Raw genomic sequence first — 26,731 nt, forward strand, 5'->3', positions numbered from 1 at the left:
ACAGTACCTCTGCAATTGGATCAGACTACAGGGACCAGCCTTTGCTCCCCACGTGCAATAATGAGCCTTTGCCACCCATGACCGTGGCACCAGTTAGCTGGTGTTCTGGTGGGTTCTGACCACTGCAGACCGGTTAATCCCACAAGAACTGCAGTTTTGGAGTTGCTCTGACACAGCTGTCTAGGCATTACAGTTTGGGCCTCGTTAAAGTTGCTCAAATACTTTGGTTGCCTATTTTTGCTGCTTTCAACAAATCAACTTTCATGTAATGAGATAATCAATGTTATTCACTTCAGCTGTCAGTGATCATAATGTTATGGCTGATCTCTATCTATCTATCTATCTATCTATCTATCTATCTATCTATCTATCTATCTATCTATCTATCTATCTATCTATCTATCTATCTATCTATCTATCTATTTATCTATCTATCTATCTATCTATCTATCTATATACTGTTAGTGCTAAAAAAAAAAAAAAAAAAAAAAAGAGCTCCATAGAACTAGTTTTTCACATGCTCTATTTGCAATGTTCGTGTTCGATATTAAAAATGACTAATACTTGTCTAGAGAAATACTCCACGACAACATCACAGAAATGAATGAAAAGAGAAAATCAATGTACTCACTTAGACTACCCAGCTGTTTTATTATGGCAGCGAGCGTACTATTGGTGACGCATTCCAGCTCACTGGTGACTCCATCTGGCACTATTCCTCGGCATAAATGCCGGGGTTCTATATTTCTCTTTACCAAAGGCATATTTTCCTGTTGAGCTCAGCTGTGGGAAACATCAAAGGGCAACTGAAATAGATAAATAAGATACAAGTGTTATTATATTTTCAGCAAGCTGTAACAGTGAAATGATAAGGTCAGCAACCTTCATTGCAGATCTAGCAACAAATGTTTAAGAAACATATTAAGTAAACACAATCTCTAAAGTCCTGTACAATAAAACATCATTTCCACTTAAAAAAAAATGAAACAAAGTATATATTGTACCCATACACACTGCAGGAAATGAGGAAAAAAACAAAACGTTTTGGCTTTGATTTCAGCAAAATAACATATTTAACTGCTTCCTGCCCATCCTATAGTCAAATGACGGCCAAGCAACAGCTTTCCCATCCTGGGTGGATGTCATATGACATCCTCCTAGTTGCGCCCTTCCTGTGCACTCTAACGCTGCTGTTCAGTGGATGACAGATGGTTGTACTGAGCACGTCTCTGTGCCATGTAATCACTGTGAACAATCACAGTGATCATATGACAGATGTACACAATGAATGGCTTTAATTTATAACCATTCACTCTGTACTACTGTGATGGTCTCTGTGATTGGTCACAGTGATCACATGGTACATACAGGGCTAATCACAGCACATCTGTATCATGAAATAGCTGTGGCCAATCAGGATAGTACACACTGGCAATAAATGGATGCCATTCATAAAAATGATGGCTTATAACAGTGATCATCACTGTTATAAGCAATCATATTTAAAAAAGAAATCCTGATCACCTCCCCAGAGCAGTACAGCGTCACTATGATAACACTGTACTGCTCTGGTCACAGTATGTAAAAAAAAAGATTGTAAAAAAAAAAAAAAAGAAAAAAGAAAAGAAATTATGGAAAACATTTTTTAAAAAATCGAAAAAAAATCAAGTCATATGATGACACTGTGCTGCTCTGGTGACAGTATGTAAAAAAATAATTGTGAAAAAGCAACAAATTTTATTTTAATTTTCCAGAAATTTATGACAAAAAACTAATAACTTCAAAAAACTCACTGTGACTTTTACTAAATACTTTGGACTGTCTATGTTCAAAGGTGTCATTTGGGGGTATCTGTATTTCAGGTCCTCAAGAAATGAGATGGGGCTGTCAGCACATCAGGATTGATCAATTTTCAAATATATTTATATAGCAAAAAATAAAACCCAGTAGTGATTCAATACGCCAAAAGAAAACTCTAGCTGTCCCAAAAAAATGATACAAATTTTATTTGGGTACAGTGTTGCATGACTAAGTAATTGGCATTCAAAGCGTGACAGCGCTGAAAGTTGAAAATTGGCCTGGGCAGGAAGGGGGTGAAAGTGTCCAGTACCAAAGGGATTAAAATCATCGCTCTTTCAGTTAGATGTTTACCAACATAGTAAATTCAAGTTAAATATTCAATAAAACATGACATTTTCCAGCTGTCATAAAACCCTAACACTTTTACACAATGAGAATGTTACTAAAACTTCCATATAAATATAAATTATACTTTCTAATCATTAAATATTATCCATTAGCTGTCCATAGGCTGCCTATAAATGGCCTGGACCTGGCTGGAGCTGCAGCCGTAAGCTTGGTGCAATTTTTTTCAGTCAGCAACCAGATTTTTACTAAAATTGATAGGGACAACTGTAGAGCCAGGTGATCACTTTTCCAGTACTAAGAAGGTGCCAGCCCCCACCCTGCCAGCTGGACTGGTTCACCAATCTCCTTTGCAACTAATGAACCAGGAAGTGACAAACATTTCATCATTTCAGAGCTGTCATTCCTCGGCTACTGTGGTTAGGTAAGCAGCTAAACAAGCATGATCTAGGCTTGATAGACTTAAGTGAAGGGAAAAGGTGACATTAGGGCAGGGGTGATATTAGGTCTAATAGACTTCTGATATCATGGTAAACCTGTCACTTGTTCATGCTTTTTATACCTAGGGGGCTTGTTAGCCCTTTGTAAAAGCAAAAAAATGTAATGAAAAATATATATATAATAGAAATTATGTGTATATGGTACCCATATACACTGTGGGAAATGGGAAAAAGTCTTGTTTTCAGAAATTTTTTTTTTAATATACTGTACATGTTGCTTCACTTAGATGTTTACCGATGTAGTAAAGTCAAGTTAAATTCTTAAAGAAGAACTCCATCTTTCCACACACTTTACATAGTTCGTTGGGGCCAAGCTGACCAAAACTAACAATGTCCCTGACTAACCCCTGAGGCCACTGGATATGCAGTATAAATTGTATGAAGATGTGGCTACATACAGCATACTGCATTGTGTTCTGAGTGTAGGCTGAGACTTCCAGTGTCATACCTGGAACACAGAAGAGTCTACCGCAGTGGTGCTCAGAAGCTCAGAGCAAAAAATGTATTCTAGCAACGAGTCAGAGGCTGTGACATCATCGGTCCACCTTTCTGGTACCATATACAGTAAAACCTAGGATTGCGAGTAACGCAGTTTTCAAGTTTCGCAATACGAGCTGTGTCTCCAAGCATCTCTGAGTGTTTCCTAGTGTCTCCGGTGCCCTCCCCCACCTCTGGCCACAGGCAGTACTGCATACACTAGCAGTGACACTGGAACAAATTATCTGAGTTTCCATTGATTCCTATGGGGAAACTCGCTTTAATATAAGAGTGCTTTGGATTACACGCATGCTTCTGGAACAGATTATGCTAGTAATTCAATGTACTACTGATACATCATTTCTATTGTATTTTTTTTTTGGTAAACTGTGTGGAAAGATCTCTTCTCTAATAAAACCTGTAATGTTCCAGTTGTCATAAACCACTAAGACTTTTGCACAACTTTGGGAATGCTACTAAAACTCTTACATAAAAAATAATAATAATCTGACCAGTATTAGACATACAAATAAATCACATAATTGTTATACTAATAAACCTGAGATAAATAGACAGAGTCTGATGTGATGGAGAACTGTGAGAGACTAATTCCCCATCAGGTTAGCTTTGCCTCTGCTTGAGAAGTGGGTGGATCCATAGCTGTTACTCAGTCCAATAGCAGATTTAGAATACACCCACTGCCATCCGCTGTCAATCACACACATGCAAACTGGAAAGGAAACTAGTCTCTGAGTTCGACATTCGGTTCAGCCCACCATTCACAGCCACTGTGGCTACTGGGTGGGTGGAGCCTGATGGAGAACTCTGAGACTAGTTCCCCATCAGGTCCATCTTGCCTGTGATTGACAACGAATAGCAGCGGGCTTTTTGGACCAAATAACAGCTATGAATCCATACACTGCCATTCGCTGTCAGTCAAAAGTAAAGAGGACCTGATGGGGAACTAGTCTCTCAGTTCTCCATCAGGCTCTACCAACCTCTAGCTCACAACTCCTCTGCCAGTGTGAGGCTGCTCTCACACCTGAGTGTATGATCTTTAAGCATTTTACCAGCATTTTTATGCACGATTTTGGCATGTTTTTATGCACAACTTGCACATTTTTAGACAGCGTTTTTGAGCGCTGGCATTTTTTTATTAGCCAATAGAGAAAACTATTATTTGTTGCATCATTTGTTGCTAGGTATTTCAGCTTTTTTAAGCTTTTCTATTAGCGTTTATTTTTTTATTATTATTATTCATTTATTTATTTCGTTAGGGTAAGGGGTTAGAGGGTTGTAAAGGTAAAAATTTTTTCACCTTAATGCATTATATGCATTAAGGTGAAAAAACTTTTGACAATACCGCCGCCCCCAGCCCCCCCGTTTTACTTACCTGACACCTCGAATCTCCGCTGCTCGTTCTCGTCATCTCTATTGCAGCTCAGCCTGGTCGCTGATTGGCTGCAGTGGATGGATTGAAAGCAGCGCAGCCATTGGCTCGTGCTGCTGTCAATCACATCCGATGACGCGGCGCGCCGGGGGGCGGGGCCGAGTGATACAGCGAGCGGCTATAGCCGCCGGCTGTATCACGGGAGCGCGCCCGCAACAACTAACCACCATGCGAGGGAGCTCGCATTAAGGTGGTTATTTCTTGCGGGGAGGTGCTGAAACAGCCGCCGAGGGACCCCAGAAGAGCAGGTTCGGGGCCACTCTGTGCAGAACGAGCTGCACAGTGAAGGTAAGTATGACATGTTAGTTATTTTAAAAAAAAAATAAAATTACCTTTACAACCCCTTTAAAGTTAAGTTAGGATTAGAAGTTGGGGTTAGGATTATTTATTTTTGTTTGGGTGTTAATACTACTACCACTACTACTAATAATAAAATGAATAAATAAATGTAAAATAAATACACAAATAAATAAAAATATGCATAAATAAATTCAATAAATTAACACTAGGAGTAATAAATAAATAATTAGCCCCTAACCTTAACCCCTAACCCTAAAAAAATCTAAAAAAAAATAAATAAATACAGTGAAGGAAAAAAGTAATTGATCCCCTGCTGATTTTGGACGTTTGCCCACTGACAAAGCAATGATCAGTCTATCATTTTAGGGGTAGGTTTAGTTTAACAGCGAGAGACAGAACAAAAAAAAAATTCAGAAAAACGCATTTCAAAAAAGTTATAAACTGATATGCATTTTAATGAGTAAAATAAGTATTTGACCCCTTCGCAAAACATGACTTAGCACTGGGTGGCAAAAGCCTTGTTGGCAATCACAGAGGTCAGACGTTTCTTGTAGTTGGCCACCAGATTTGAACACATCTCTGAGATTTTTTCATGCTCCTCTTTGCAGATCCTCTCCACACATTTTCTATGGGATTACAGTCTAGAGACTGGCTAGGCCACTGTACATGTGCTTTCTTGAGCAGGGGACCTTTGCGGGTGGTGCTGGATTTCAGTCCTTCATGGCGTAATGTGTTACCAATTGTTTTCTTGGTGACTATGGTCCCAGCTGCCTTGAGATCATTGACAAGTAGTTCTGGGCTGATTCCTCACTGTTCTCATAATAAATGGAAACTCCACGAGGTGAGATTGTGCATGGAGCCCCAGACCTAGAGAGATTGACAGTTATTTTGTGTTTCTTCCATTTGCAAATAATCACACCAACTGTTATCACCTTCTCACCAAGCTGCATGGCGATGGTCTTGTAGCCCATTCCAGCCTTGTGTATGTAGGTCTACAATCTTGTCCCTGACATCCTTGGACAGCTCTTTGGTCTTTGCCATGGTGGAGAGATTGGAATCTGATTGCTTCTGTGGACAGGGGTCTTTTTTACAGACAACAAGCTGAGATTAGGAGCACTCCCTTTAAGAGACTGTTCCTATTCTCAGCTCATATGCTGTATAGAAGACACCTGGAGAGAGAAATCTTGCTGAGAGATAGGGGAGCAAATACTTATTTCACTCATTACCCGCTTGCCGACCGCTGCACGAACATTTACGTCGGCAGAATGGCACGGACAGGCAAATGGGCGTACAGGTACGTCCCTTTAAATTTGGCGCAGTGTGGTCGTGTGTGTGCCGCCGGCGGCGCGCAACCCTGCCACGAGCTCCGTGAGTGTGAACGCGGGTCCCGGGGACTTGATGTCCGTGGGGATACCCGCGATCGTCTCACGGAGAGGAAGAACGAGGAAATGCTGATGTAAACAAGCATTTCCCCGTTCTGCCTAGTGACACTGACACTGATCACCGCTCCCTGTGATCGGGAGCGGTGATCAGTGTCGTGTCACACTTAGCCCCTCCCCCCACAGTTAGAATCACTCCCTAGGACACACTTAACCCCTGCAGCGCCCCCTAGTGATTAACCCCTTCACTGCCAGTCACATTTACACAGTAATCAATGCATTTTTAATCGCACTGATCGCTGTATAAATGTGAATGGTCCCAAAATAGCGCCAAAAGTGTCCGATCTGTCCTCCATAATGTCGCAGTCACGATAAAAATTGCTGATCACCGCCAATACTAGTAAAAAAAAAAAAAATTTATAAAAATGCCATAAAACTATCCCCTATTTTGTAGACGCTATAACTTTTGCGCAAACCAATCAATAAACGCTTATTTCATTTTTTTTACCAAAAATATGTAGAATAATACGTATCAGCCTAAACTAAGGAAAAAAAATTTTTTTTTTTTCTTTTTTTTTTTCAATCAAGTTTTTATTGGAATTTTCAAACACGGGTCAACATGTTACATAGAAGTCAAAAGAAATAGCTTGTAAATACAGTAATGCGGACGCAGCCGCTTTGTTTTGAAGATTTAAACAGTAACAGTACAAACATTTTATGCTGTGAGTAATAGAAAAAGCAGGGAGATACAATTTTTTATTACATTAGATCTGAGGACGTTAATGTGTGTTCTTGTTGGTAACAAATATGTTATTGTGTATGAATAAAAGTATAGGTAAATCCTGATATCTCAGTGGGTACTGCATGGGGTTTAATTCGGGGTAAATTCAGCATTTTCGATAGATCATATCGGTTTGGTATCCAATGTCTGGGTACCAGCCAGGGTTGAGACAGGGTATGTGAAAGGCCTAAGAGGTATTCAGGTAGGGGAGGTTGGTATGATAAGTTAACAGATTAGTGCAGTATTTAACAGTCTGGTTCATGGTTACGGGTGAATATTGAATTTCATTGGGGTGGGGTAGTGGGAAGAGGGAAAAATTTGAAGAGGACAATAAGTCCGTGATTAAATGGATAAGTAGAAACATATATGGAAAAGTCCAGGGACAAAGTGGGATGTGGGAATCGGGAGGTGTTTAGTTCCTGCCACAGCCCAGTGAGGGTAATCATGTCATGGATTGTTTGTATACATCTGTTGTGGTAAAGTGTATCCACAATGCCCATGTTTTGGTGAACTTTGCTTGAGTGTCGTTGGATTGGTGGATAAGGTCTTCCATTGTTTGTGTATGTTGTATACGATGGAACCAGTCCTTGATGGTAGGTGGTTCAGGTGAGCGCCACTTAGGGGGTATGCACATTCTTGCAGCGTTCACCAGATGCATGGTCAGGGAATGATGGTAAGCTGGTATGTGAGAGGGAGAATGGTGTAATAGAAACATTGCGGGATCAAAGTTTAGGTTGTAAGTGGTGATTCGTGTGATGAGGGTGTGCACTTCTTTCCAGAAAGGTTGGATTTTGGAGCAAGACCACCAGATATGTATGAATGAACCTATGTCTGCATTACATCTCCAACATGTTTGGGGAATTGTTGGATTAAAGCGGTGCAAAAGGAGTGGGGTTCTATACCATCTGGAGCATAGTTTATATGCGGATTCTTGGACTTGCACGTTCATCGAACCTTTGTGGATTAAGGAGTGGACATTAGCCCATTCTTGATCGTTTAATTGTATTGAGAGGTCTCGTTCCCATTGTCTATTAGTCCAATGTGTTGTCAAGTTGTGTTCACTGAAGAGGAGGGTGTATGTTTGTGAGATCAGATGGGTTTGGGCGCAGTTACTTAGGCATAGGTTTTCAAATGGGGTAGTGGTTCTGGACCAGTTCGGTTTGGGTGTTGGTTTGTTGAAGAAATTACGTAATTGGACATATGTCCAAAAAGGGAAGGCGTCTATTTTAAGTTTCGCGGCTAAAGCGGTTTGCGATAGGAGGTGGCCTCCTTCAAAGAAATGTTCGGCTCTGATAGTCTGGTGGGGCCATATAGATGTCAGATATGATGCATGCATTCCCGGGGAGAAGTCGGGGTTTTGTCTAATGGGTGTCATCGGTCCTTTTACTGATGAGATATTGTGTTTGTGACAGGTGTCCCTAAAAGAAGTTAGTGTAGGGTTGATGAGTGGGTGTTGGGCGTGATCAAGGAGCAATGTGCGGGATTCAATCCACGGTAAGTTTTGAATGGGTACTGTTGAAAATGTTTGTTCTAAGTGAACCCAATCTTTGTGTGCGGTGTGTATGTTCCAATCAATGATCCTAGTCAGGTGACATGCTTGTTGATATTTGCGTATGTCTGGGGTACCTATGCCTCCTAGTAGTTTAGGTGCGGTCAGTCTTGAGAAGCTCAGTCGTGGTCGCGTTTTACCCAATATAAACTTCGTGCAAGCTTTTCGGTATGTAGTAAAGAATATGGATGGTAGTTTGATCGGGATAGTTTGTAGGAGGTATAGAATTCTGGGTAGCGTGTTCATTTTGATAATGGCTGCCCTGCCGAACCAGGAGAAGTAACCGGAGGACCATTTCTTTAAGTCAGCTTGTATGTTTTTAAGAAGAGGGGCATGGTTCATGATGTATAAATTAGTTAGAGAGGTCGGCACTTGGATGCCTAAGTATGGAAGTGCATTTTTCTTCCATGTGAACGGGAAGTTGAGTTGGCATTGTTGACAGACATCTGGTGGTAGGGTGATGTTCAGAGCATTGGATTTTGAGAAATTGATTTGGAGATTGGAGAGGGTATGGAAGGTTCGGAAGTCTGTAAGCAGGTTTGGGATCGTGGTAAGTGGGTCAGTGAGGAATAGGAGGATGTAATCCGCGAATGCTGCTAGTTTATAGGTGCGTTTTTTAATTTGTATTCCTTTGATGTCTGGATTGGAATTGAGACAACGAAGAAGAGGTTCCAGAGAAAGAATAAAGATTAAAGGGGACAGTGGGCAGCCTTGACGTGTTCCATTCGACACGGAGAAGGCATCCGACAGGCGGCCGTTTATTTTGACTTTTGCAGTGGGACTGGAGTATAAAGCTGATATGTAGTTCAGCATTATTTGCGGAAGGCCTATAGTTTTAAGAGTTTCTTGCATGTAGTCCCAAGCCACCCTGTCGAAAGCCTTCTCCGCGTCGAGGGAAAGCATAAAGCCTTTGTTTTTGGTAGAAGTAAGCCAATGGTGGATGTTGAGCGTTTTGAGAGTATTATCTCTCGCTTCTCTTCCGGGGACAAAACCTACTTGTTCAAGGCCAACTAGTTGGGGGAGTAAAGGTAAGATTCGGTTAGCTAAGGATTTTGCATACCATTTGAGGTCAACATTGAGGAGTGAGATAGGTCTGTAGTTGGAGACTAGGGAGTGGTCTTTGTCAGGTTTGGGAATTACAGTTATGTGGGCTGAAAGGAGGTCTCTTGGGGGTTCAATTGGTTGTGTGAAAGAGTTGAATGCTTTTAAGAAGGCCGGTATAAGCAGGTCTGCATACGTTTTGTAATAGCTTGCCGTGAGGCCATCTGGGCCTGGGCTTTTGCCCGTTTTCATCTGCTTTAAGGCTAGTTCGACTTCAGTGCAGGAAAGTGGGGTGTTTAATTCCTGGGCTACAGATTCCGATATAGGGGATGGGCTGTATTTTTTTAAAAATTCTGATATCAATTGAGTGCGGGTGAGGTCGCCAGAGGGGGGGGTGGGTTTATCTAGGTTGTATAATTTACTGTAATATTTCACAAATTGTTGGTCAATGTCTGGGGTTTTATTTAGTTTATTGCCTGCGGGGTCTATGATATGGTGTATTGTCATGTCTGCTTTAGATATTTGCAGGGCCCTGGCTAGCATTTTGCTTGCTTTGTTGCCAAATTCATAAAATTTTTTCTTGGATAGGATATATTTGCGTTGTATTTGTTTGTCTAGTAGTTCTAGAAGATCCTTTCTAGCTTGTATCAGGTCATGAAGAATGGTGTGTGCTTGAGATTGTTTGTGGACTTTTTCAAGTTTGTGAATCTTATCTATCAAGTCTAAGTGTTGTTTTCTTCTTTCTTTGTTTCGTTTTGCTGCAGCTGCGAGAAAGGCGCCCCTAATTACACTTTTGTGTGCTTCCCAGTTAGTTAACGGGGATGTGTCTTCTGGGTTATTTTCTTTGAAGAAATTTTGTAGGGTGGAATCTATTGCCATTGTGATGGAGGGATCAGTGAGTAGCGATGGGTTTAATCTCCAAATTCTCGAGTTTGGTGTTGTTTCGGGGAATTGAAGTGATAATGAGACAGGATGATGATCCGAAATGGTCATGGGTTCAATGGATGCTTGCTGAATCCGGTGCAGTTCATTTTGTGATAAAAAAATATAGTCTAATCTGGAATATTTGGCGTGTGGTTTGGAATAGAAGGTGTAATCTTTGGTGTCTGGATGTATCGTACGCCATGCGTCATGGAGTAGTAGTCTTGTAAATAGGGATTTGATTTCTCTGAGGGCCTTATAGGAAAGTGTAGAGGATCCTGATGATGTGTCTTGAATGGGGTTCAGTGGGACATTAAAGTCGCCACCTAATACAAGAGCGCCTTCTTTGAATATCGTGAGAGCATTTGTTACAGACCGAAAGAAAGGGACTTGGTGCTTGTTAGGTGCATAGATGTTTGCTAGTGTTATCGTTTTGTTATGTAGAGAGCCTTTTATGAAAAGATATCTGCCATCTGCGACTGGAAGCGAGTCTTGGATCTGGAAGGGACAGTTTTTTGCAATGAGAATCGAGACACCTTTCGTTTTGTGTAGGGGGTTTGTGGCATGCAATACTGTTGGGAACTGAGCATTACATAGTTTCGGAATATTGTTGGAACGGAAGTGTGTTTCTTGTAAAAATATGATATTTGCTTTCAGTCTGCTCATGGTAAGGAGGAGTTTGGAACGTTTTTCTGGTGTATTAAGTCCCTGAACATTAAGGGATACTATTTTGAGTACTGGATTATCTTTTGTTATGGTTTGTGTTAACATGGTAACGGTAATTTTTATGTATTCTTACTGTATGGTGTGGGCTGTGGCAGGAGGTTGAGTGTGGGGTGGGGTAAGGTCTGGTAGTAAGGCAAGGGAAGCTTGTAGAGGGGGCAGGTAAAAGGGGCCGGTACTATGTGGCGTTCAGGTCACCTAAACGGTGGTCCAAGCCACAAATATGTATTCACCGGTAAAAATTCAGTGGTTTCAATCGTATAAAAGTGTGTGTAGGGGTTAAGTAAAGTATGTTTGTCCACTGAGTGGGGGTTGGTTTGACAAGTGAGAGGTATGGAGTCAGAAGAAAATAATGATAGAAGAAAAGGTATATATAGATTTGACCAAATTGGTCCATCTCATCAGCAGCCTTATGTCATGAGACTGGGGGTATATACGTGGTAATGGGTATTTAGTAGGTGGCGTATGTACTGAGCAATTATAGGAATGTGTTGGCTTATGTGTAAAGAACCGGTGTGATAAGTGTAGTAGATTGCGGTTTGTAGGTGGTTAGGTAAGTTATTGGTGTTATAAGATGTGACACTGCATGGGTTAGCTGTGAGCAGGCTTATTGGAGTGTGGGATGGAGAGGAGGGTATTTGCAAATAGAGTAGCATGTACCATTCAGTGCTATTGGTCTAGACCTAGACAGCGAATGACCGTTTTGTCTGCAGCATTTGAGCATTTCCTATAGAGTGCACAAGAAAGATGTGCGTATTCAATCAGTTATAACAATTATAACAATTATAACAATTTTTGTAACCAATAAAATACATTAAAAGCATTATAAACTAAAAGTATAGTCGGCTTAACTGAATATAACCAGATTAGCGTGTTTGCTGTGTGTTGGTTTTTGTTCGTTTGCGGAGAGTATTGGCGGGGGTGTTTTATGTGTATATGACATTGTCTATGTGTGTCTGGTATGTGGTGATTGAGGGGAGTAATATTGTGAATGTCAGTTCTATAATGCACATACAATCTGTAATCATGAGTTCAAGTAGTCTTAGAAAATGTGTTGGCATGGGTAATGAATACCAGTATGCGCGCCTGCATGCTTCCATTTCTGCTAGTCTGCAAGGGAGGGTGTATCTTTGGATTAGGAGGAGTGTAATATATTATAGAAATAGTTAATGTGTTTCCTAGGGGGGGGTAGTGGAGAAAGCAACATGTGTGGATGGCAAAGCTTTCATGTAATAAACTCCAATTGTGATTGGCGTTGTTTGTTTCGTGTTTCGGTGGGTAGGGTATGAGATCTGTTATCTACCCGATTGTTAGTAGGAATGGGGAGCAACGTGTGGCTAGGGGAAGTGTGTTTTTACAGGGTATCATGCATTTATCTTTGTCTGTTTATGTAGGATGTGGCGGTGACTTTAGTGTAGGTGTAATGTAAAACGGTGTGTTGTAATTGAGGTTGGTTTTAAGAAGATGAAGTGGGGGAGTAAAGTTGTGAACCAGGATAGTCAGCGAGTGTGTATACTCCCGCATCCACAGGGGGCTATCTTGGGTGTAAGATGTTTGTGTGTGTGGTGATGTTTAAATAGTAACCTTGTTTGTGAAGTGAGGCATTCTATATAATGGTAAAGTTCATGCAGGTAGTGCAGGTGATACATACGTCTCTGTAGATGTCGGTCGGTAGGTGATCAGCAATATGTCTGTCGGAGGAGATGAAAGTGTTGAAGCTGGTTTTGGAAGTGCTTGATAGATGTCCATCGGTATTCAAGTGTGAAGAAGTGTCTTGGTATAATGTCCGTGTCTGTGATCAGTTCTTGGCTGTTCTTCCTTCGTTGATGTCAGTTGTGTGGGAGTCCGAGTTCTGGTATATGTGGTGCGATGAGGTGGGTCTTCCAATCTTCGTAGCGATGTATGGCGTGGGTAGATGTTGCGGTAAAGGTTTCTTGTTCGGTAGAGGTGGGTATCCTTAACGGTCTCGGCGGGCTCGGCGAGGCAGGGGTGCCGTCATGGGGCTGGATGGTGGGTGACGGGAACCTGGAGAGGAGTCGGTTCTGACGGTTGAAGGTGAACGTCTCCTGCGGAAGCTGGCGTTGAGCACGTCCATTGGTTTTTCTGTCTGAGGGAGTCCATTGGGATGTTGTAGGTCGAATTCAGAGTACCAGTTGGGGACAGGGGTGAATGGTATATCCAGTGTGCGGCAGAACGCATCCAATTTCTCCTGAACTCTGAGTAGAGCTGTGCGGCCTTGGTGTGAGGCGGAGAGGCCGAAAGGAAACTTCCAACGATAACGGATGCTTTTCGCTCTCAAGACCTCCAGCAGGGGGCGTAAATCCTTGCGGTGTCGCAGTGTAATGGCAGAAAGGTCTTGATATATGTGGATGGGGTAGCCATCGTATTTCAGTGTCATTTTTTCGCGGGCTTTTTGCAGTATGTCTTCTTTGACAGAAAAATCATTCACATGGCAGATAATGTCCCTTGGGGGGTCAGTGTCTCTCCCTTTTGGGCGAAGCGCTCTATGTATGCGCTCCATAGTAATGGTTGTGGACTCAGGGCGTTCTAGAAGGTGGTTAAACAGGCCTGTCACCACCGGGATAATTCTGTCTTGTTCAACCGATTCGGGTATACCTCTTACCCGCAGGTTGTGTCTTCGGCCCCTGTTGTCGAGATCTTCAACATGGCGTTGAAGATCTCGTAGTTGTATTGTGTGGAAGTTTACCTTATTGTGGATGATCTTTACTGCGGCTTGTTGGTGGGCAGATTTTTCCTCCACACGCTGTATGCGGCCTGTGATGGCCTGCAGCTCATGACGCAGGTCTGTGATCGCAGAGAACAGTGTGTCTTTTATATCAGCCGCCACTGTCTGCAGGTCTAGGAGGCTCGGTTGCCGGTGGGAGAGCGGAGATTGTTCTTGTAAAGAGCGGGTGTTGTCGATGGGGGTCAGAATGATGTCGGCAGGAGGTAAGGGCGAAGTCGTGGCGGGTTGATGAGACGCCATTGCAGTCCGCTGGGACCGGAAGATCTCCGGTATGGTTTGGTTTGTGCCGTTCGTAAGTTCTCTCGGTGACCAGGATCTGCTGTGCGATGTTCCACGGGAGGATGTTCCCATTATTGAGTGAGAGATGATAGCCAGGAACCCCGTTAACAGCGAGTTATAGGCTGTGGTGAGAGGGAGCTAGGGAATCAAGCAGCCATCTTCTCACAAGGCAAACCACGCCCCCCGTTTTTTTATATATATTTGGGGATATTTATTATAGTAAAAAATATTGCGTTTTTTTCAATTGTCGCTCTTTTTTTGTTTATAGTGCAAAAAAAAAAAAACGTAGAGGTGATCAAATACCATCAAAAGAAAGCTCTATTTGTGGGGAAAAAGGATGTCAATTTTGTTTGAGAGCCACGCCGCACGGCCGCGCAATTGTCAGTTAAAGTGACGCAGTGCCAAATCGCAAAAAACGCTCTGGTTTTTGTCCAGCCAAATGGTCCGGGGCTTAAGTGGTTAAAATGCAAATCAATTCATAACTTTTTTGAAATGCGTTTTTCTGGATATGGTGTTGTTATTCTGTCTCTCACTGTTAAAAAAAACCCTACCATTAAAATTATAGACTGATTATTTCTTTGTCAGTGCACACAAAATCAGCAGAGGAAGAAATACTTTTTGCCCTCACTGTAACTAAACACCCTAACCCTAACAAAAAAGAAATAAATAATAATAATAATTATTAAATGATTTATTATTATTTTATTATTATTATAATTAATAATAATATTATATATTTTTTAACCACTTTCCATCCCAGCCATAGTCATATGATGTCCGCAGGAAGGATCTCCCATCCTGGGTGGGCGTCATATGACGTCCTGGGCTACCCGGCCGTCTAGGAGGCGCGCACGCGCCACCGGCGTCACGTGCGGCACCCCCACCGCGTCACTTGGGAGCCGATGCATGTGCCCGGCGGTTGCGATGTCCGCCGACACCGGCGATTGCCCGTTAACAGAGCAGGACTGTGGATCTGTGTGTATAAACACACAGATCCATGTCCTGTCAGGTGCGAGGAGACCGATCGTGTGTCTCCAAAACAGAGGAACACTGATCGGTTTCCTCCCCTTGTGAGTCCCCTCCTCTACAGTTAGAATCACTCCCTAGGTAACACAATTAACCCCATGATCGCCCCCTAGTATTAACCCCTTCCCTGCCACATTTATACAGTAATAAATGCATTTGTATAGCACTGATCGCTGTATAAATGTGAATAGTGTCAAAAGTGTCCGATATGTCCGCCACAATGTCGCAGTCATTATAAAAATCGCAGATCACCGCCATTACTATTAAAAAAATAATAATAAAAGTGCCATAAATCTATCCCCTATATTGTAGATGCTATAACTTTTGCGCAAACCAATTAATATACGCTTATCGCGATTTTTTTTACCAAAAATATGTATACATATCGGCCTAAACTGAGGAAAAAATTAGTTTAAAGAAAAAAATTAGATATTTATTATAGCAAAAAGTAAAAAATATTGTGTTTTTTTTCCAAACTTGTTGCTCTTCTTTTGTTTATAGTGCAGAAAATAAAAACCACAGAGATGATCAAATACCACTAAAAGAAAGCTCTATTTGTGGGGAAAAAATTATAAAAGTGTCATTTGGGTACAGTGTTGCATGACCACGCAATTGTCATTCAAATTGCGTCAGCGCTGAAAACTGAAAATTGGCTTGGGCAGGAAAGGGGTGGAAATGCCCTGTATTGAAGTGGTTAAATGGTTTCATTTAAGTAGAAAATTGTGCAAAAACGTGTGACAAACACGCTAATGCACACAAAAATGCTCGAATGGTGCATTTCCATTAATTACAAGGGAATAAAAACACACCAAAAATGTTTAAATTTGCCCGATTCCAGCTACAAAAGAAGCTCCAGAACTTTTTCGAGCTTCAGGCGACTTGGAGTTGAGATGTTTACCAACTTCATAGAGAGTAATTGATTTTTTGCGTTTTGGAGCTTCGAGCTGCAAGCCACAAAACACTGCATTGTGAATGGGGCCTGATGGTGCAGAGACTGTTCAGGGAGTGCACTGAGTAAGGAGAGTCCAGTATGAACATTCCTCCCTCAGTGCTGTCAATGACGGATGACACAAGCACTGTCACTTTCAGTGCTGTGCCTCAATGGAATGACACCCTTTATGTATTTGCCAGGGTATGATTTTCAGACATAAGCCATACGTGTATTTCTGTTTGAATTGTTAGGAGACATAATATATCTTTTTCTAGGTCGATGTATATATAGCACTTTGTTGAATGGCCTCTAGATGGTGCTTTAACCACATAAACAGGTAGAAAACGCACTGTAGATGAGAAAATCATTTGTGTAGATATTCAATGTGTGAATGACTTTCTAATCTATGTAAAATGTATCATGATAATTGATTCCTTGATGTTCTTGTGCAAAGAGGTATATTTTGAAGAAAAACAGTCTCTACATTTAAAGAATGAACCATTGGCACTATCCATTCATACATAATATGCTATATCTATACATACAGAAAGTTCAATTACAATTTATGGGAAGAAATAAGGCACACAAACCCCTATACTTTAAAATAAATGAAGGTATACAGGAAATGTCTGTATAATCTAATAGAACTTACTAAATAAAGTGTTTTCTGAATATGTACGCATTTGCATAGCTTCATATTGATGACATTTTTTGGTCATATTTCTTTTGTGGTTCACAGGAATGTGCTTACTTTTGCTCTCTTGTGACCCAGAGTCAGCGTATTTTACCTTCTGTCGCTACTCCAAGTCTGAAGAAATCCCGACCATACTGTCAGGATCCACTCAGCTGCCTGTTTGACAGCTGACTCCACCTTCCAGCATGTGCATGGGAGTCAGCCACTCCTGTCTCCTCTTCTGCCTTGCCCTCCAATGAGCCCTGGGGGATCAGAGCGGAGAGTGGTGACTGAAAGTCATTGCTCTCTGCTCTCTACTCCGAGCAGACGGAGAACATCACATCAGCAGTCATATGGATCACTCAGTTCTTGGAGTTAGAGAAAGACTGTCCTCCTTGGTTTCCACCTGAAGCTGCATTCATAAAACATTTCTTCACCGTCTATTCTGATGCCATAATTTTTAATTTCTCTATATGTATTTAAAGAGTTGCACAGTGGCTTATTGCTTAGCACCTCTGCGTTGTAGCACTGGGGTCCTTAGTTTGAATCTTCTCTAAGGCACTATCTGCATGGAGTTTGCATATTCTCCCTGTGTTTGCGTGGTTTTTCTTCCACATTTCCATTACAGTACATGCTGATAGGTTAATTAGCTCCTCTCTAAGTTTGCTATTGTACAGTGCCTTGAAAAAGTATTCATACCCCTTGACATTTTCCACATTTTGTCATGTTACAACCAAAAACATAAATGTATTTTATTGAAATTTTATGTGATAAACCAACACAAAGTGGCACATAATTGTTAAGTGCCAGGAAAATGCTAAATGGTTTTCAAAGAAATATGTGAAAAGTGTGGCGTGCATTTGTATTCAGCCCCCTGAGTGAATACTTTGTATAACCACCTTTCACTGCAATTACAGCTGCAAGTCTTTTTGGGTATGTCTCTATCAGCTTTGCACATTTAGAGAGTGACATTTTTGCAAAATAGCTCAAGCTTTGTCAGATTGGATGGAGCTTTTTGCAAACTGCAAACAGGACTTCTTATGGATTTCTTTCAACAATGGATTTCTTCTTGCCACTATTCCATTAGGGACAAATTTGTGGAGTTCACGACTAATAGTTGTCCTGTGGACAGATTCTCCCACCTGAGCTGTGGATCTCTGCAACTCCTCCAGAGTTACCATGGGCCTCTTGGCTGCTTCTCTGATTAATGCTCTCCTTGCACGGCCTGTCAGTTTAGGTGGACGGCCATGTCTTGGTAGATTTGCAGTTGTGCCATACTCTTTACATTTTTGGACGATGGATTGAACAGTGCTCCGAGAGATGTTCAAAGTTTGGGATACTTTTTTATAACCTAACCCTGCTTTAAACTTCTCCACAACTTTATCTCTGACCTCTCTGGTGGGTTCCTTGGCCTTCATGATGCTGTTTGTTCACTAAGGTTTTCTAACAAACCTCTGAGGGTTTCACATAACAGCTGTATTTATACCTAGATTAAATTAGATACAGGTAGACTCTATTTACTAATTAGGTGACATCTGAAGGCAATTGGCTTCATTAGATTCTAGTTAGGGGTATCGGAGTAAAGGGGGCTAAATACAAATGCACGCCACACTTTTCAGATATTTGTAAAAATTATTGAAAACCATATATTATTTTCCTTCCCCTTCACATTTATGTGCCACTTTGTGTTGGTCTATCACATGAAATCCCAATAAAATACATTTACGTTTTTGGTTGTAACATGACAAAATGTGGAAACTTTCAAGGGGTATGAATACTTTTTAAAGCACTGTTGGTGTGCAAAAACTGGCTATGCACATGTTATCACATTCTGTATGCCAGTCCCAGGCTGACCAATTTGGAAGGGTTGAGGAAAGACCTGGCAACCGATATAGCCAAGAAAATTCTAAAAAAGGATATTGAGCATATCAGACAGCTGGCTCATAAAATCACAGTACATATATATTTAAAATATCATAATGGCATAATGGGTTCAGATCATTACAAATAAGAAAGGTCAAATTCTAACGATAAGTTAATCACTATGAGAGTCATGGCATGGATATATGAGGGGCAACCAAAAGATGTTTCCCCATATCCTTCTCATAACATAAAGTGTACCTAGTGGCATACAAAGCCAAAACTTTTTTTGTAGTTTTAATAAAATGTGGAACAGTTCAAATCTCTGTCAAGTTTCTACATCCCCACTTAGAAGATTCAAGTCTCTTTGTGTCCTGTTCTGGTGACAACTGCCTAAAATGGTATATCCCCTAGCTTTTAGGAGATCTCCTCTTACTTGCTGCTGTGTCTCTTGGGCAGTAAGTGAAGGGACATCTCCCTAAACAGACACAGAGCTAAAAAAAAAAAAAAATGTCAGGGGTCATAAAGCTGAATTCCAGAAATGTTTTTTTTTCCATACCTGGTTTTCAGCTTTAGAGCTACTTCAGCAAAGTGAACCTGCAGTTTTCGTGCAGTTTCCCCCGATTTTCCCATAGACTTTTTATTAGATGGTGCATTTTTGGTGCGTTTTCAGAAAACGCACCAAAAATGTACAATCTAACAGAAAGTCTATGGGAAACCATGGGTTAACTGTACGAAAACTGAGGGTGTTAAAAGACCCTTAAGTATTCCCTGCTATATCGATGAAGAAAAAGGTTTTGACTTTACATACTTTTTAACCCTATCTTTTAATGTATATCCATAGAACAAGCATCTCCAGGTTTTGTTATGGTTTACCCTGAAGTCTTGGGAAATCTATTATGCAAATATTAACCCTATCTGTGCAACCCCAATGTGGTTTCAACAACAAGGACCAGCAGGAATATCCATGTCTCTAATCGCTCTATCAGCATGATCCGCAAGATGGGCATTCTATTCACAATGTCTGTTGCTACACAACTGAAAAGGTTACAGCTCCATATGTCACAATACAGTGACAAAAAATAATTCATAGCCAAATCCCAGGCATGGACTGACCAAAATGAGAATAATAATATGTTGCAAATATAGCAGTGCAATCATAGGAACAATTTTATTTTTGCCAAACAGCCCTATTAAATACCATAGCAATAAAATACAAAATAATAAATATAGCACCAGGTTTTTATTTAACGGAACACATGGAGGGTTCAGAAACAGAAAACATTTACTACTGACAGTTTTGTCATTCTTACTCTAGATCCATGCTGTTTTGTGCAGGTTCCCCCACCCTGCTCCTAGTCCTGTGTGTCCTGAATGCACACCATCACTTGTTTTAGCTATGCACTAGTTAGTAACAATGATCTATATAAGAGGCTTTGATGCCACTAGCCACTGCCCAGGGTGACAAGTGAATAGGCTGGCATCACAAACCAACAATGATAAATTCTATTCTATTCCCGCTAATAAAGGCAGTATTGGCAGCATCTGCTGACTCTACTGTACTAATCTCCCCTGCTCTCTCTTCTTCACAGACAGGCCACAAAAAAGTCAGATTGAAGAATACATGGCCAACCACCTTCCATATGAAACTTAAAACAGAGCCAATGTATCTATTTCAATACAGCAAAATACAATGTACTTAGAAAGCTAAAGGCAATTATCTGGACTAGCCTTAGTCATCTGAAATCTCACTGGCTGTTATGAGCTGCTGCACTTTGCACATAATGGCTGCTCTTTCAACTGCCTTACCAAATAAGCCAAGATTTATAAACTAAGTTGGAATGGTGCTGCTTATGCCGCATACACGCAAGCAAACTTTACGGCAGACTTTGTCCGGCGTACTTTTCGACGGACTTTACGACGGACTTTCCGAATGAACGGACTTGCCTACACACGATCAACCAAAGTCCGACGGATTCGTACGTGATGACGTACGACCGGACTAAAACAAGGAAGTTCATAGCCAGTAGCCAATAGCTGCCCTAGCGTCGGTTTTTGTCCGTTGGACTAGCATACAGACGAGTGGACTTTTCGACCGGACTTGAGTCCATCGGACAGATTTGAAACATGTTTCATTTCTAGGTCCGTCAAACTTTTGAGAAAAAAAAAGTCAGCTGGAGCCCACACACGATCGAATTGTCCGACGGACTCTGGTTCGCCGGACCAAGTATGCCGTAAAGTCCGGTCGTGTGTACGCGGCATTAGGGGCAGTTCAACAGCCTTCATGGAAATCCTATTGCCTTCCATAGACTTTCCTCAGTGTTCACAGTAAACCATACTACAAGATACTAGCATACTATGTAGTAAGCAAATCTGACATCCCCATGTACAAATGTAATACAGTGCAACAACATGAAAAAAAAGTTTGAAAATGTTAATGGACCATGCTTACAATTTCCACAGATGCACATGCAAAATATTACAGCTTCTCTTTAAATATCATTCATGTGCTTTATCGACCTATCTTTCACCCAGTATTGAATTTTCAGTATCAAAATGTCTCATCTCTAAAGACTGTGTTCCATTCACTACAAACTGTGCGGCTGTTCAATCACACACATATAATTATTTATTCTCTCAATGATATTGCACAGTTAGAATTATCTAGGCCACTCTGGCTAATATTGATTTTAAAAGCACAGCCAGTCGTTAAGTAGCTTTAGCTTTCACTGACAAAGCTGTAAATGTTATTAAAGAGTAAGAAACGGCTTAAAGAACTGCAGGCGAATATTACAGACTCCATGCAGAAAACACACAAACATATACACAGTGCCTGCCTTCAACAGGATTTTAGGATGTTTATGTCTCCCACTGGAATTTTGCTTGTAAATCTTTGTTGTGCAAGTCTTTTCAAGGAAACCTTTCCTAAGAGAAACAGGGAGGCTGCTGACTTCCTCTTCTGTGAATCCTAGTAACCTGACTTTCATTCCAACCCTCCTGCTTGAGTTACTAAGCAACAAAAAATATGGGGATAAAACATCTGATTTTATTTTGACTTCTTGAGCGGGTCATCCATGATAAAGATGAGCAGGAGATGTGAGTTAGGTGAGTAAGAGATGCATTCAATCCAGGAGATATTGTTCACAGGTGCAAATCCCAATGTGTATTGAATAGAGGAGGAAATCGGGGGCACTGGAGATCAGGATGTGTGCTGAATAGAGGAGGAAATCAGGGGCACTGGAGATCAGGATGTGTGCTGAATAGAGGAGGAAATCAGGGGCACTGGAGATCAGGATGTGTGCTGAATAAAGGAGGAAATCAGGGGCACTGGAGCGGAGGATGTGTGCTGAATAGAGGAGGAAATCAGGGATACTGGAGATCAGGGTGTGTGCTGAATAGAGTTGGAAATCAGGGGCACTGGAGATCAGGGTGTGTGCTGAATAGAGTTGGAAATCAGGGGCACTGGAGCGGAAGATGTGTGCTGAATAGATGAGGAAATCAAGGGCACTGGAGATCAGGATGTGTGCTGAATAGAGGAGGAAATCGGGGGCACTGGAGATCAGGATGTGTGCTGAATAGAGGAGGAAATCAGGGGCACTGGAGCGGAGGATGTGTGCTGAATAGAGGAGGAAATCAGGGGCACTGGAGATCAGGATGTGTGCTGAATAGAGTTGGAAATCAGGGGCACTGGAGATCAGGATGTGTGCTGAATAGAGGAGGAAATCAGGGGCACTGGAGCGGAGGATGTGTGCTGAATAGAGGAGGAAATCAGGGGCACTGGAGATCAGGATGTGTGCTGAATAGAGTTGGAAATCAGGGGCACTGGAGCGGAGGATGTGTGCTGAATAGAGGAGGAAATCAAGGGCACTGGAGATCAGGGTGTGTGCTGAATAGAGGAGGAAATCAGAGACACTGGAGATCAGGATGTGTGCTGAATAGAGGAGGAGATCAGGGGCACTGGAGATCAGGATGTGTGCTGAATAGAGGAGGAAATCAGGGGCACTGGAGATCAGGATGTGTGCTGAATAGAGGAGGAAATCAGGGGCACTGGAGATCAGGATGTGTGCTGAATAGAGGAGGAAATCAGGGGCACTGGAGCGGAGGATGTGTGCTGAATAGAGGAGGAAATCAGGGGTACTGGAGATCAGGGTGTGTGCTGAATAGAGTTGGAAATCAGGGGCACTGGAGATCAGGGTGTGTGCTGAATAGAGTTGGAAATCAGGGGCACTGGAGCGGAGGATGTGTGCTGAATAGAGGAGGAAATCAAGGGCACTGGAGATCAGGATGTGTATTGAATAGAGGAGGAAATCGGGGGCACTGGAGATCAGGATGTGTGCTGAATAGAGGAGGAAATCAGGGGCACTGGAGATCAGGATGTGTGCTGAATAGAGGAGGAAATCAGGGGCACTGGAGATCAGGATGTGTGCTGAATAGAGGAGGAAATCAGGGGCACTGGAGATCAGGATGTGTGCTGAATAGAGGAGGAAATCAGGGGCACTGGAGATCAGGATGTGTGCTGAATAGGGGAGGAAATCAGGGGCACTGGAGATCAGGATGTGAGCTGGATATAGGAGGAAATCAGGGGCACTGGAGATCAGGATGTGTGCTGAATAGAGGAGGAAATCAGGGGCACTGGAGATCAGGATGTGTGCTGAATAGGGGAGGAAATTAGGGGCACTGGAGATCAGGATGTGTGCTGGATATAGGAGGAAATCAGGGGCACTGGAGATCAGGATGTGTGCTGAATAGAGGAGGAGATCAGGGGCACTGGAGATGAGGATGTGTGCTGAATAGAGGAGGAGATCAGGGGCACTGGAGATCAGGATGTGTGCTGAATAGAGGAGGAGATCAGGGGCACTGGAGATGAGGATGTGTGCTGAATAGAGGAGGAGATCAGGGGCACTGGAGATGAGGATGTGTGCTGAATAGAGGAGGAGATCAGGGGCACTGGAGATCAGGATGTGTGCTGAATAGAGGAGGAGATCAGGGGCACTGGAGATCAGGATGTGTGCTGAATAGAGGAGGAGATCAGGATGTGTGCTGAATAGAGGAGGAAATTAGGGGCACTGGAGATCAGGATGTGTGCTGAATAGAGGAGGAAATTAGGGGCACTGGAGATCAGGATGTGTGCTGAATAGAGGAGGAAATCAGGGGCACTGGAGATCAGGATGTGTGCTGAATAGAGGAGGAAATCAGGGGCACTGGAGATCAGGATGTGTGCTGAATAGAGGAGGAAATCAGGGGCACTGGAGATCAGGATGTGTGCTGAATAGAGGAGGAAATCATGGGCACTGGAGATCAGGATGTGTGCTGAATAGGGGAGGAAATCAGGGGCACTGGAGATCAGGATGTGTGCTGAATAGAGGAGGAAATTAGGGGCACTGGAGATCAGGATGTGTGCTGAATATAGGAGGAAATCAGGGGCACTGGAGATGAGGATGTGTGCTGAATAGAGGAGGAGATCAGGGGCACTGGAGATCAGGATGTGTGCTGAATAGAGGAGGAAATTAGGGGCACTGGAGATCAGGATGTGTGCTGAATAGAGGAGGAGATCAGGGGCACTGGAGATGAGGATGTGTGCTGAATAGAGGAGAGATCAGGGGCACTGGAGATGAGGATGTGTGCTGAATAGAGGAGGAGATCAGGGGCACTGGAGATCAGGATGTGTGCTGAATAGAGGAGGAGATCAGGGGCACTGGAGATCAGGATGTGTGCTGAATAGAGGAGGAAATTAGGGGCACTGGAGATCAGGATGTGTGCTGAATAGAGGAGGAGATCAGGGGCACTGGAGATCAGGTTGTGTGCTGAATAGAGGAGGAGATCAGGGGCACTGGAGATGAGGATGTGTGCTGAATAGAGGAGGAGATCAGGGGCACTGAAGATGAGGATGTGTGCTGAATAGAGGAGGAGATCAGGGGCACTGGAGATCAGGATGTGTGCTGAATAGAGGAGGAAATTAGGGGCACTGGAGATCAGGATGTGTGCTGAATAGAGGAGGAAATTAGGGGCACTGGAGATCAGGATGTGTCCTGAATAGAGGAGGAGATCAGGGGCACTGGAGATCAGGATGTGTGCTGAATAGAGGAGGAGATCAGGGGCACTGAAGATGAGGATGTGTGCTGAATAGAGGAGGAGATCAGGGGCACTGGAGATGAGGATGTGTGCTGAATACAGGAGGAGATCAGGGGCACTGGAGATGAGGATGTGTGCTGAATAGAGGAGGAGATCAGGGGCACTGGAGATGAGGATGTGTGTTGAATAGAGGAGGAGATCAGGGGCACTGGAGATCAGGATGTGTGCTGAATAGAGGAGGAGATAGGGACACTAGAGAAAAAAAAATCCTCTACCACCACACTCAGTAAACAGTAATTAGTTCAATTATTGTACAGTTCCATGTGAATTACTGTTACTTATTTAAAGCCACACTGGAATACAGCAGAAATTTCTGAATGTCAAATGATAAATATGAACGCATCATTGCACACAAATACAAGAAAATAATGTCAATAATAAACTCTCCTCAACGATTATGAGTGTAGCTGCTCCTCCTCCAGCACAAGTAAATGTACAATAGACAGCACTAAATCACAAATAGAGAGGGAGAAATCTGAGAGTAGCATTATAGATCAATATTGTCAGGGCTTTCTTTTCAGCCAGAACATGGATCTTTGCTTTCTGTTCACTACTGTCACTTCTAAACACAGCCCGGCTTCTATACTTAGAAGTGACACCGCAACTGTCTGGGTGGCTGCGCTGAACCCTTCCCAGGTGCAGCTGATGTAATGTATGGGGGGGGGGGTGCCAATAGCATCGCTAGTGTCAGGATTCCAGGCATTGCCCCTCTGCGATTGCTGGCACTCACAGCATCTCTCCCCGCTGGCTACCTCCTGTCACACTAGGTTAACAGAGTCTGAGAAATTTCCCCTAGGCTCCTCCTTGGCTCTGACGTGTCTTTTGACAGACCATGAGGAGGAGCCTGGGAGGAGGATCTCCCACCCTGCATGGGGCCACGCTATATCTGAGGTCTGTGTTAGGAAGGGAGATTTTGGCAGAGGAGAAATAAAAGGCTTTTTCTGGTGACATGTGTAAAGCAAGGGGGATTGGGCAGGGGGTGCTGGCAGGGGAGGAAGATTTCTATGGGGAGGGGGAATGAGGGGGGCTTGTGCTATAACGGGGTTATTATTCCTGTCAAGGATGGAGCTTTGAGGGTGGGAGGCGATTTGGGTGGGAAAAGAAAGTCATTTTCGATGTAAAGTGGGCAGGGAGATATGCAGTTCTTACTTCTGCACTCTGTACATAGCGTGCTTCTGAACCTTGCACTGTATACATAGCGCACTCCTGAAGCCGGTACTCTGTACATAACACATTCCTGAACTCTGCACTCTGTACGTAGTATACCCCTGAACCCTGCACCCTGTACATAGCGCACTCCTGAAACCTGCGCTCTGTACATAGCACATTCCTGAACCCTGCACTCAGTACACTGCTTACTCCTGAACTATGCACCCTGTACGTAGAGCACCCCTGAACCCTGTATATAGTGCACTCCTGAACCCTGCACTCTGTACGTCGTGCACTCCTGAATGCTGCACTCTGTATGTAGTGCACTCCTAAACCCTGCATCCTGTACGTAGTGCACTCCTGAACCTGCATCCTGTACGTAGTGCACTCCTGAACTCTGTGGTGGTAGATCTATTTACTGTTACTCATTGTCATTTTCTGCAATCATATTGTGCTTAATGTTGTAAACTAAAAAACGCTGCGGGTTAAATACTACTAAAAATGTGAATGGGGTAAAGATGAGCAGGAGATGTGAGTTAGGTGAGTAAGAGATGCATTCAATCCAGGAGATATTGTTCACAGGTGCAAATCCCAGCCCCCCTACCTGCAGCCTGGCAAAGTCTATGACAGGCTGAATGAAGTATGTTGCAGTTTGTAACTGCACCGAGC

The 26,731-nt window shown here is 42.7% G+C and overlaps 1 protein-coding gene across 5 annotated transcripts in view; it reads right to left on the bottom strand.

The window, feature by feature from the left end:
* LOC141108170 (actin-binding protein WASF3-like) overlaps positions 1-26,731 on the bottom strand; it is a 176,052-nt gene that overhangs the window by 73,575 nt on the left and 75,746 nt on the right. For 3 of the 5 annotated variants that reach the window (XM_073599493.1, XM_073599492.1, XM_073599489.1), the window contains exon 2: positions 632-806. In XM_073599493.1, the coding sequence (XP_073455594.1) occupies positions 632-764 (133 nt within the window). In that variant the 5' untranslated portion in view covers positions 765-806. Of the gene's footprint in view, positions 1-631; positions 807-16,999; positions 17,185-26,731 lie in introns of all 5 variants that reach the window. The other 2 variants (XM_073599490.1, XM_073599491.1) reach the window with 2 other exon arrangements.

The sequence above is a fragment of the Aquarana catesbeiana genome, linkage group LG09 (genome assembly GCF_042186555.1).
Source record: "Aquarana catesbeiana isolate 2022-GZ linkage group LG09, ASM4218655v1, whole genome shotgun sequence".
Classification (NCBI taxonomy): domain Eukaryota; kingdom Metazoa; phylum Chordata; class Amphibia; order Anura; family Ranidae; genus Aquarana; species Aquarana catesbeiana.